The 13,659-nt window shown below is 31.9% G+C and overlaps 1 protein-coding gene across 1 annotated transcript; it reads left to right on the forward strand.

The window, feature by feature from the left end:
- The first annotated feature begins 339 nt into the window (after positions 1–339).
- On the forward strand, positions 340–11,942 carry LOC139528658 (UPF0764 protein C16orf89 homolog). The gene is made up of 7 exons (XM_071324752.1): positions 340–741; positions 6,353–6,674; positions 7,572–7,683; positions 9,130–9,283; positions 9,883–10,120; positions 10,915–10,961; positions 11,839–11,942. Exons 1-7 carry the CDS (start codon positions 567–569, stop codon positions 11,916–11,918), a joined length of 1,128 nt encoding a protein of 375 aa, XP_071180853.1. The 5' UTR covers positions 340–566; the 3' UTR covers positions 11,919–11,942.
- The last annotated feature ends 1,717 nt before the right edge of the window (positions 11,943–13,659 follow it).

Genomic DNA, 13,659 nt, shown 5'->3' on the forward strand with positions numbered 1-13,659 from the left:
ATTTCATTTTCAATGAAACCCAGACGTCTGGTTGTCAGTGTTATTTCATTTGTAAATTAAATTCGTATTAAACTACGAGTAGTACAAACACATGTCCAATAAGTGCGATGGATCATTCCTATTAATTACCCATACTTCACGTCTTTCTGTTGTCTCCTCAACATTTCCATTCGTAAATGTATTTCGAGTTATACTCCAGAAAAATGTCTTCGTGATTTTTTTCTAATTAGACTTTCTAAACAGGCGGAAAGTCCAAATATAAGACCATGTAAACGTAACCAAATACTTGTGTAGGATTGTTTAATTAAACTCTGCTATCTTCACGACGTAAATATTTTCAGTTTGGGAAAACGAGAGATAACTAAAAATACTAAAAAAATCGACTACGCAGTTTTGATTAATATTTTAAAACAACTAATTAGTTTGTAAAAATAGTGGGCATCATCAAATCATATTAATCATTGGTATACTTATATAACCTAATGCTATCGGAGTTCCAATAGATAACGAAATCCGAGAGGTGATACGTTCACCTGTTGTAATCTCACGAAACGAAAATAAACCCGATGGCGGTGTTTTATTTCCTTGTGGTGACCATTCTACCCGCGCTTGTTGTATCTTTACCAACCACAGACCTATTGAAGGAGACATTGTCAACGGTAGACCGGGCTTTGACATTTTTTAGTTCAGATTATAGTAGCATCAATGTGGACGGATTATTTGGACTAAGAATCGGACAGGGTGAGTGTCAATATTTATCGTAGTTATTGTTTAAATAAGCAAATCTAAGTGAATTGTATTGCATTATAATACAACGTCAATGAGTTAGTTTACCAGTCATATTTTTATTCATATTCTGAAATTATAAAGTCAATTGCAAAAGAGATAGAATTAAATTAAAACGAACGGTCTTTATATCAATATTTATCCGTTATTGTATTAATAAGCCAATCTAGGTAAACGTATGCCTTAATATTACGCCAATGAGTTAGTATACCCCCTATTGTTATTCATATTATAAAGTCAATTGCAAAAGAGGGTGAATTTAAAATAAAAGGAAAGGTCTTATCAATTACCAATGTATACATTCAAGGGTTATATAGTACGTAGAAAATTGAGAAGAAATCCCAGTTTGATATGGTATTTTACGTTTTGTATATCAAGTTTATTGCAAAAGAGGATAAATTTAAAATACAAGGAACGTCTTATAAATTACCAATGTATGCATTCAAAGGGTTATATAGTACGTAGACAATTTAGAAATTCAAGTAAAAAATTAAAAACCAATTCTTCAGAGAACAATTGAAGGTCTTTCCACCTCGATAATAAGAATGAAATTTAAAAAACGATGTTAGAAAATGTCACTCCTTGTTGATGTTATTTGGTTCTTCAAATTGATATAAAAAATAAGACTAATAGGTATATGCAGAAGACTTGAAATTATTTTTAGCAAAGGTCAAAATCTAAAATGTCAAATTGACCTTTGACCTTGACCTCAATTTCAAGGTCATAGGTCAGGGATCTCAAATCAAAAGACCCCAGGTCAATCATTTGTATGGTTGTGGAGAAATACTGATTTCAAATACATAAGGGGAGAAAACTCCTATAAGGGTTAACCAAAACACTTCGACTGAAATAGATTGAAGTTGCGCCTTTTTGTAAACAGCATTCAAAATTTATAACATGACCTTGACCTTTGACCTTGATCTCAATTTCAAGGTCATAGGTCCGTGAACACAAAACGGAAGACCGGAGGTCAATCACTTGTATGGTTGTGGAGAAAAACTGATTTGAAATACATAAGGGGAGAAAACTCCTATAAGGGTTAACCAAAACACTTTGACTGAAATAGGTTGAAGTTGCGCCTTATTGTAAACAGTTATTTAGTAAACACATCATATCATTTACTGTCACAGTTTCTGTGGTATAACGATAACAAGCAAAATTCAAAATTTAGAACATGACCTTGACCTTTTACCTTGACCTCATTTTCCTTCAAATGGACCAAGGACTTCATATCAAAAGACTGTAGGCCTCTACGACTTATAACGTATGAATTGATCCAACAAATCGCCTATCTTAAATTTTCAAAGGGAAATAACTCCCTTAAGATGTCTTCCGATCACTAAAGTCAAAATAATTCAAATCATTCTCAAGAGTAGACGACCAATTTGGTGAAAACAGTTTGCTAAAATCTTTTACGGTTTTAGAGATATAGCGATAACAAGAAAAAGGGGACGCAGGGAGATAACTCCTATAAGAATAAGTGTTCGGTCACACAGGGTGAGTTTCGAAACCCCCATTACTGTACAACATCATTGGCCAAAAAATCCATTCTATATGTTGTAAGACAAAAAAGCATCTCAGACGGCAGAAGAAAAAAAAAAAAAAAAAAAAATAATCAGAAGAAAAACAAAAGGTCTTTCCACGAAAAGTGGAAAGACCTAATTAGTATTTCAGGTGTTTAACAAGCAATTTACACACACATATAAGGGGTATTTTCAATTGGTGCTTTTTATAATCTTCTACATTTTTGATATGCCACAGATTATTTCATTGCAAAATGGAAGATTATATCTTAAATTTGAGATTCTATGTAGATTTGCTTGCTTTCGATTCAAGCTGAAAGACTGTTTTTGTGTAAATGAAAAGAAATAGAACATTGCAGTTAAACTATTCAAATGACCATTTATAATCGTGATATGCAAGTGCAAAATACTTGTATATAGAAAGTTGTGATTATCATTCGATCATTATGGTCATGATGGTATCTAGTGATTTAAGAAGTTTTGGTAAATCATTAAAATGCATATTTTGTCTATGGTATAACAGAAATTGCCGACAGATACGATTAAGATAGGAAGAGAATTAGTTGTAAGCTAATGCTGATGAATGTCATTACAGAATTAAAGTTTCAGTTTTAGAGTAAGCCCTGTAACAAAAACCAAAATTAATCCTCGAAGACATGCAAAGTCTATTTGATGTACGTTATTCATGACATTTATATGTAGCTTTACATTTTTATCAGTTTTTAAGTAAATATTAAACTGATTAACCCGTGTAATAATGTTATATTTTAACCTATCTACTTTCAATTCTTGTTTAAGTACTAAACGTTTTTTTTTAGAACCAGATGTTAATTTATTGATTTTATTGAAACACAATTCCAAAATACTGTGCTCATCAATGCAGAAATGAGATATATTTTTTAACAGATATCAGTTACTTAAATATTGAATTTCAAAACTGTGTGATCTTAATATAAACAAGCACATTTTAAATCGAGACTTTAAACATCAGTATAATCTCTGTTATATATGTACATGTTCGCTGCAGCTGTTAAATATGTATTGAGACATGAAAGTTTTAAAAGCGACCTTTCTTCTCAAATCTAATTGATATAGAAAAAGGCCTTCAAAGTACTATTCACTTTTTTTTCTTCGTGTATCTTTTTATTGACAAAGCACGTCGAATAAATGAATCGTATTTAAAATAAGATTGAGAATAAGTGGATAATGCAATTTAAACATTATTAATTATCTATGAAAATGAGGTCAACATGGTCAAGGATAAGATGAAACATTTGGACAGTCATAAACATATTACAATAATTCTTTATAAGTTTTGTTATGATTAAGATAATAACACAATGTTGACCTTTGTACCCCTATTTTTGACATTTTTACCTATTAGGCCTACGTGAGAGGCTTAGCTAACTATAAAACCAGGTTTAATCCAACATTTTCTACATAAGAAAATGCCTGGACCGAGTCAGGAATATGCCAATTGTTGTTCATTCGTTTGATATGTTTGAGCTTTTGATTTTGCCATTTGATTAGAGACTTTTCGTTTTGAATTTTCTGAGTTTAGATTTTTTGTGAATTTACTTTTTTCACCGAATACAGTTGGTCAATTATTTATAGTACTTGAGAAACAAACACCACGAACACAAAGTTGATCACACTGCCACACACATTAAGGTCAAGATGATTTCTAATTACTCAGTTGACCACATATGACATGTATCGATTACAACTATGAAAATAATGTTAAGGACAAAGACATATATGTCAGGCGATATATAAATAGGATGCAATATTATTTCTGTAATATAAATCTGTATATATATTACGAAAATATGTGGACAATCGATGTATATGAAATTCTAAAATATGAAGCAGCACCCATTTCAGATGCTGAATGGTTCTGCGACATTCGTCATAAAATAGTAGAGATAGAAAGTGATGGTTAAATTTGATGTGTTAATCTTTAGCACTTGTTTCAATACAAATTTCTCCAATTAGAGTTTAGCCGAAGATTTAAATGTGTATTAGGTATAAAGATATAAAAAAAACCACCGAAAGATATTGTATTGCATCATGTTTATTTCAATAATTTGTCGCTAGAATAATGGTAATTGTTAATTAAAGCATTGTATCAGTACATCACTGAAGTGCTGATTTATGTCCTCATCCTATGTAGTTACATTTGTATAGAAATAATGTGATCATTCAATTGAAACATACTTTGACTAGATCTTTTGTTTAATTAAATTTGATTGATATATAGTAAACTTAAATAAATTTGATTGTGGAAGTTAATATGTTATTTTGATGTTTCATTTTGGCACTTTCGCCATGAATATCTCAATTTGTTATCATTTAGAACCGGACTGTAAGATTAAGCTTTGTTTCATATCTTAGATTATGAATATATAGATATTGAAATAACGGGTACTGTTCACTGATGCTACTGCAGTACTAAGTGCAACGGTTTTGGCATAATCATGATAATGTTTGAAAAACACTTTACAAGTATTCCACATTCCAAACTAAAATACAAATTGAAAGAGTTGGTATTGCTTTGTTTCATAAAAAAGAAAAGGCAACGCAGATACAAGTATCTTGTCTTGGGAAGGGATAAATCCTACTTTGTAAAAGATCACTCTGATTCAAATAAAAAATTCTCTGAAACTGACATTATCAAGATGTTGACAACATATTTGTTACCTTCGGAGGACGTGTTTTTCAACAGACTATCGGGATTCCAATGGGAACCAATTGTGCCCCTCTTCTTGCCGACTTGTTTCTTAATTATTATGAGGCTGACTTCATACAGGAACTTCCTAGGAAGAAAGATAAGAATTTAGCAATATCCTTTAACTCTACTTTCTTCTATGTAGTTAATGTTCTTTCACTAAATAATTCGAAATTTGGTGACTATTTCGAATGCAACTATCCCATTGAACTAGAGTTAAAGGATACAACAGATACAGTTAAGTCTGCCTCATATCTTGACTTACATCTAGAAATTGACAATGAGGGTCGATAGAAAACAAAACTTTACGACAAAAGAGATGATTTCAGCTTTTTTAATGGTGAACTTTCCATTTCTAAGTAGCAACATTCCAGCAGCAGCTGCATACGGTGTATATATCTCCCAATTGAAACGATATTCCCGTGCTTGCATTTCCTAATGATTTTCTTAATAAAGGGTTGTTGCTCATAAGAAAGCTATTAAATCAAGAGTTCCAAATGGTGAAGTTGAAATCATCTCTTCGTAAATTTTACGGACGCCATCACTAGTTGGTTGACCGTTATGGAATAACCGTTTCACAAATGATATCGGATATGTTCCTTACGTCGTAACTACAATCCCCTTCCTTTTCATAAATGTGACCTACCGAATTAGACTATTTATCGGATTTTATATCTCATAAGCAACACGACGGGTGCCACATTTGGAGCAGGATCTGTTTACCCTTCCGGAGCACCTGAGATCACCCTTAGTTTTTGGTGGGGTTCGTGGTGTTTATTCTTTAGTTTTCTATGTTGTGTCATTTGTACTATTGTTTGTCTGTTTGTCCTTTTTATTTTTAGCCATGGCGTTGTCAGTTTATTTTCGATTTATGAGTTTGAATGTCCCTCTGGTATCTTTCGTCCCTCTTTTAAAAGATTCCGTTTATAATATCCAAAATTATTACGAAATCAAGGTTCAGATCCCTCAGGCAAAGTTAACCCTACAAGGTTTACTGAATTTGGCTATTTTGTATTTTCCGTTTGTTCATATAGATCATAATATTTCAGCGTATTTATATATTCCTGACTTTTAAAAGTTAAGTTTTGAATGTCTTGGCGAAGTTTATCCAGCTTCAAGTTAATACAATATTCCATACTTTGGCACAGCCTGGTTAATACATGTAGTTCTTGTGAAATGTTTTACAGGTTTAGGGCCGATCATCGTTTTTGTAATCCTTCTACCCATTGTCCATACTACAATCTGCTTTTCGTCGACTAATTAATGTTTTCAAATTTCAAATTGTCCTCTTGATGTCTTTTGTTCTGTTTTACAGGTCAATTGATAGAGGCTGCAAATGTATGTGCCAAAAAGAAAAATTGTGGAGAATATCTGAAACTTTTGAAATCTTTAACAAAACAACTCGATGAAACATGCGAGAAAGCATTACCATATATAGAGCAGAGTGATCCTGATTATTACAAAAGATTTGAGCAAACAATTTCAAAACCATATATTCTGCCATATACATCAACCAAATTTGACTCTTCTGTTTTGTCCAGTATACGAACAGGAACAAACTCTAGCTATGTGGAGGAGGAAGGAGACGCATGTTATGCAAGAATTATGGGAACGTTCGAAGAACCGAAATCAGGCCTGTAAGTTAATAAACTGTTATAAAATTAAACATAATTAGATAGTTTGAAATGTGAAATTTAGTACAAAAATAATGTGTGACATAAGCCAAAATTTAATATTTCTTGCATTCACAATTTAACAATCTTCCGTATTATCTTAGTATACACGTTAATAAATGTAGAGGACCACAAACTCATATTATCCATTTTAATAGTATTAAAGTTCTTGCTTTAAAATCTTGTATAGCAGCCGTGGACTTGAAACACGTAGAAACCTCTCACTACTTGATGATTGAAAATTGTTTTTAGACTAATTAAGAAAGTCAAATAAATCAATGATCTACGTGGTATATCTTCCTGAGACATATAGATGACTGTATAGTATTTTTTTGTCCTCAAAATGAAACCTTGCTTAAATATGTGTTTGGCTGGGACTGAGATTCTGTTACCAACATGTAAATTCGTATAAACTGCTAAACAAAACAAATGGAAGTTTATAACGACCCTTGGCTGCTAAACCGCAATTGATTTTATGATGTGTGATGCCTACGAATACCCACAATTCTTAACCCTTAGCACACGTTTTCCTTACCAAACCTTCATTCATCGCAAAGCTAATAAAATACTTCTATCCATAGGATGTATGTCATATTAAGCGATCTAATAGATTTACAAAAATCTGCTAGTACCATTACAAAGTTTTATTTAGAATTTGAATACTCGACAATAGCGTAATTTGAGGCAATACGATATTGTGTATTATATCTGGCAATTTGTGGGATAACAATTTGATAAAACAGTTCTTTAATGTACGAGTTTAACAGTTATTTAACTGCTTCAACCCTTATGAATTCGAGATCATATTTAGCGTGCAATGCTTTTCTGTTTCTTCACACATTGCTCATTTTAATTTTGCAGCAAAACAACTCGTTGTAACATCACTAATTCATGTTATAATATGATGACGTCACAAGGTACATCTAAATATGCTATCACACATCAGCTGTTATTCTTTATGGTGATAGAACATGTAAGTATATTTTAATAGTAACATGTTATCTGGAATGTATATTGGCTAATATTTGAAATTAATACGAGCATATCACGGAATCATTTTTCAATGTCACCACGTTTTCAAATTTTCTAGTATATTGTCTGCTAATATACTGTCCTAGATTTGGTGCTGAAAATCAGAATAGCGTTTAACGTCCAAAATCACCCTGATTGTAAGAGTGTTAATGATAAAGTTCTTTTTTAGTAGATTATTAGAAAGTGGTGAATAGGTATTGCTACACCAGTATTACTGAAAGGAAATCTTTTTAAAAACAGATAAGTTGAGGACAACAGTAGTTGACCGATGTTCTAATCTCTTAGATCACAAACACCCCCGCAGACCGTAATACAAAGGAGTAGGTCCGGTAAGGCCCATTTTTGGCCCAAAAATATAACAGTTTTACAAAATTGTTAAAATGTAAACTTTTAGTTATTTATTGGACAGTTGAATGCTTCTGCTACATAAATATGGGCTGTTTTTGACAATACAATGCACATATATCGGGTTGTAGCACTATTAAGTCATGCTAAATTACTGAAATCTTCAAAATTCTATCATTTTAGTTAAATTTTAGACGGTTTCCGTGTAAAACGAAAGTGGCCGCATTCGTGTTCATCCTTAATATTGCAATGTAAGTTGTATTTTATGATAATACATAACATATATAAAGGTTGTGGATGAACACGGATGCGGCCACTTTCATTTTTGACAAAAACAATCTGAAAAGTGACGATTTTTGGCATATTTGAGAGATTTTTCATATTTGAGCTTCAATCGAATCGTTTTTAATGACTTAATCAATTAAAATCTTTCACATAAACTAATTGAATCAAGTAAAATAGACACTTAAGTGTTTAAAAAGTGGTCAAAATCTTTCTTCAGATGAAACTGAAATTTGAGACCAAAATGAGTCCTTACCGGACCGACTCCTTTCAAATCGACGAAGTAGTAATTAACCATATAGAAATGCATGTCAAAGTTGAGATCGATTCTAGCGAGCAGTTGATCCCTTTTATGAAACTAAAGTTGCAATATTCTCAAACAATGTCATTGCTCTCTTTAGACCACATGGGTTTAATGATTTCTGTTGTTGTTTTTTTGTTTTTGTTTTTTTTTTTAAATTATTTACGTGTACCTGATGATGGTATTTCCAACAGTGAAGTAACCATTTTTGTGGGTATTGTGCGCTAGGAAGTTATGGAGTATGTTTTAACATTATAGTTAATATGTTTATGACGTAAATGTTACTTACAGCTCGATCAGGTAAAATTAAGTAATAGTATGGAAAATAAAATCTTTGTTATTACTATTCTAGGCAAATTAGGAAAAACGTTCAGGGCTAGACGTTCGAATAAATAGTGTTTAGTTGTTGGAATTAATTTAAAAGAACCTACCTGTCATGTATCATTTGCTTGTTTGTAGGTAGGTTGTACTGAACAGGTAGAAAAATTCATCAATGGACATAAATTACGTGAAATACAACAAGGATTCTGCCAGAAAATATACAAAGAAGCCGATAACTTAGTAGTCAATGGAAAGGTGAAATCATCTCATAGAGATTTGTTCCTAGAACAAAGTAAGTTATCGTTAAGCTTTCCATAAGCTCTATAATAGATTTTCAAGGAACTTTACACTTGATTGTACGAAGTAATTCTTTGAAACTTTGCTTTCAAAACCAAAAGATTTCACAAGTTGAAATGATAATACTAAATGGTATATTATACATCTAGAGTTATTTTATCTATAATATTCCGGAGAACGTAAAATATTCTGAATCCCATATTTATCTATACTAGTTACTCCAAGTTTTATTAACCAACAAAGCTGTTTCAGAGACGATGAAACTATGTCCTATGTTATTTAACATCGACGAATATGTGTGGCATCATTCCCGTTACAGGTATAATGCAAAGTTAACACTTGGAATCGACCTTTACTCCACAGAGTCTTTTGTAGACCAAACGAGCATCTGGCGTTCAAAATTACAATCATGGTATCGATGATGAGTTTCTGTATTGCCATAGGAAAAGTTTCCACATTTGGATCCCTTAAACACAACGAGACTGAATACACAGACGTTTTACACATAAATATAAAAGTTTATTTAAGCTCCCTATGAGATTACTGGTGTTTCATTATAATGATAAATAAAACACAAAAATTCTGTTCATTCAGGTGTATTGTGTGGTTCCTTGGGATTTGAAGATTTCTTTAGATCTGATTGGATAAAAATGACCTTGACATGGCCAGACAAAAAAGATGGTTGTATGAAATCATCATGGACACAGCTACTTGAAATCGACAGCCAAAAACTAGTTAACTCGCTGTTTACTAATCCTAAAGCTCACCAGCTTGCTGGAGACGTGGGCAAATCAATTGAAAATAAGTTTGAAGAGGAATTGAAGAAATTAAGGTATGGATTCCTGGACTTAATAACTCTTGTTAAATTACCAAAATGTGTATCGCTTCCAATGTTCAATATCATACTTGAACACAAAAAAAAAAACATTCACGTAATACTCTGTTTCACTTTACGAAAAGCTAGGAACTTGAACTAAAAAGTTCATGTAAACAAAAACAATCATGGCAATGCCAGACAAAACTTTCATAATGAAAAGGAACTATCTTTTAATGAAGCAATTAAATGTGTTAAAATCTCTTAAGATTCATGTTATGACAAACTGGTGTTATCACAAGTCACGATTCAAACTTATTATAAACTAATAACTCTGGGGTATGGAATTTGAAAATTGTCAAACTCAACATGGAGATTTTTTCATATATCAATAGAACAAAAAAATTGTAAACACTAAAACTTATTCTGAACTTTATTTGTAGTATAGGGAGAAAAGTGTAAGCCTTTAATAAAGACATTAAAACAACTCCATTATGATCACCTGGAAGTCATGACAAGTTGATAATGAATTTAAAGTAGACAGAACTTATCTGACAATAGCAATAAATAGACAAAAACTACTGCCCCAACCATTAGATTAAAACAAAAGGTAAATAATGCAATTGTACCACGTACTGCAAGATGTCAATATATCTATTTGAAAGTATACATACTACTTGAAAAAAAGTATGTGTCTCGTTCAAGTTTTCTTATAACAAGAATAACTAATTATTGAAGACATGTGAAGCATATTTTTTATGAAGAAAATACTAGTAGCTAAAACATGTTATATTCATCTTGTATACTTTCAGTGGTTCTAAAACAATGAGGAAACTTCTGAGAGAAAAGGCAATGAAAGGTAACTATTCGTGTCTCCCCTTATATTTATGTATAATAATATCTAATCATCAACCACCGGTGTCCTGTAACCATTCCCCTTTTTAATCATTGACTGTAGTTTTCTATTTATAATACTTTTTGAAAATTGAAAGTTGTCAAAAATATATTTTTAACTTGATAAAACCTGTTTTTGCTACTATTCGGAAGGGTAGTTGAGCATACTTAGTAATGAAAAAAAATAAAGGCAACAGTAGTATAACGCTGTTCAAAAGTCATAAATCAATTGAGAGAAAACAAATCCGGTTACAAACTAAAACCGAGGGAAACATATCAACTATAACAAGTATAAGAAGCAAACAACGAAACAACAGATACATTGAAATGCAACAGAAACAAACGACAATGCAACACACACAGAAACGAACTATGAGATAGCACTAAAATTTCCTGACTTGGTATAGGACATTTAAAAAAAATCGTAAGTTGAACCTGGTTTTGTGGCTGGCTAACCCTCGCGCTTTTATGGGATTGTTAACTTTATATAACACTACATTGACAACATTATACGACAGGAATACAGTACTAATAAATGCAAGAACATTCAGGACAGAGAAATACACAAAAAACAATACAGTTGTACATTTTGAATTGCTAACTGCAGAATGAAAACAACTTTGTAAAACAACCTAGTGCAGCACACCAGAACCACGAACTGTCTGTCACACGACTGGATCAACGCCACATAAGTGCATCAAAGGTAAATTTCTAGAATTTGATATAATACAAGATTGATAAAATTTGATAAAATTCAAGATTAGGATGAAACTAATAATGTCCCCCTTATTTTTATAATGCACTATTGCTTCGACTTTAAATACCATTGTTTGTATTTTCAGATGACTGCATGGCCCATGCCTCAGGATTGGCTTTTGGAACATTCGGCAGTTATGTACGCTATTTAGTGCTGCAGTTATAATTCAATAAATTATATGATAACTGATGACATATCATGCAATTTGATACTGAGATTTATATCACGCATCTTGTATAAATGTATGTGTGATATAAAAAAATAAACATGCCGACCTCCAAGGAAAAGTCTGAACGGAAAAATCCCTCATCAAGTAAAAAAATTATGAGAGGGAAAAAATGTCAAAATTGTAGTGCAGCAGTCAACATTTGATTATAGTATTACGGTACTCACTATGAAAATAAAGACCGGGATAAACATGATAAACTATTGAAACAATGAAAAAAGGCTTATAAACTCTCTATAGACAAAGTTTTTATGCGAATATAAAATACAAGAATTCAAATATGATCGTAGCACAATAACACAATGGCGAAAACTTTATACCGAGTCATGTCAAACGAATATATAAAAGAACTGAAGAGTACATTTAAAAAATATACAAAGACAAATAAAAGCAACCGTAAGCACCTACATGTATAATCTATACTTTAAAACCGTTGGGTATAATTTGTAAAGTTGAAACGGAACAAGGTCTAATAAAATAGGATTAGACATTCATTGACATACCCCTGATACCCCTGGTTCAGCAACTTTCTGATCAGACACTGGTGCTTTTTTATAAAAGCTCCTAAATATTCTGAATCAGTTCGGAAATGTATATCCCACAGGCAGGTGAAGTTGGTATACAAATTGACGATTTTCAATACCTGTAAACTGTGTCGAAGGTCAAAAAATAATTTATAAAGGCCAAGTCAGAAACAAAACGTCAATGAGTTATTTTCATTTTAATTTAGAAATGTAAAATGTTGTACCCTAGTAAAACATTTTTAGACAACAATCAAATCTTGGGATAGGTTATTTTGGACCAAAACATATTTTTTTGTGTTTTGACAATTTGTCGTTTTTTAAAGATTGATATATAATAAGTATACCATACATTCCAAATTGTTTCTTTGTGTCAAAATACTGCTTAAACTAACGCTATAATGAGTCTTCTCGTGTTAAAATGTGTTATAAGTACTTCATAACATTTTCAAAGATAAAAGACAATGAGGTCAATGTCAGATAACCCTATCAGACTGATATTTAACACCTCAAAATCATGCCAGACTGATATTTAACACCTCAAAATCATTCCATGCACCAAATGAAGTGCTTATTATGTCTGAGGAACAAACTAGGAAAACTAACGTGTATATACAATCTTTCCTGTACAACAAATATAGTTACGTATTTGTTTTTCGTTCATTTTTGTACATAAATTAGCCCGTTAGTTTTCTCGTTTGAATTGTTTAGATTTGTTATTTGGGGGGCCTTTTAAAGCGGACTATGCGGTATGACCTTTGCTCATTGTTGAAGGCCCTACGGTGACCTATACTTGTTCATTTCTGTGTCATTTGGTTCTTGTGGATAGTTATCTCATTGGCAATTATGCCACATCTTCTTTTTTATATAGAACTATTGGCTATAGTATATGGCATGAGGGCCAATCCATACAAACCTTTTCATTTGCAAAAGAACATTCAAAATAAGGTCAATGTCGGTTACACATTAAAATCATTACATACACCAAAAACAGTAAGTTGACATATTCCGAATAGTATGTTTAAATAGACCAAAACATAAAAAAATCATTGAACCATGAAAATGAGAGCAAGGTCAAATAGAAAAGAGAGGCTTAAAATACCGAAGGTACATTCAAACTCGTAAGTCGAAAATAAAATACAACACTATGGCTTAAAAA

This window comes from Mytilus edulis, chromosome 6, assembly GCF_963676685.1.
Source record: "Mytilus edulis chromosome 6, xbMytEdul2.2, whole genome shotgun sequence".
Lineage (NCBI taxonomy): Eukaryota > Metazoa > Mollusca > Bivalvia > Mytilida > Mytilidae > Mytilus > Mytilus edulis.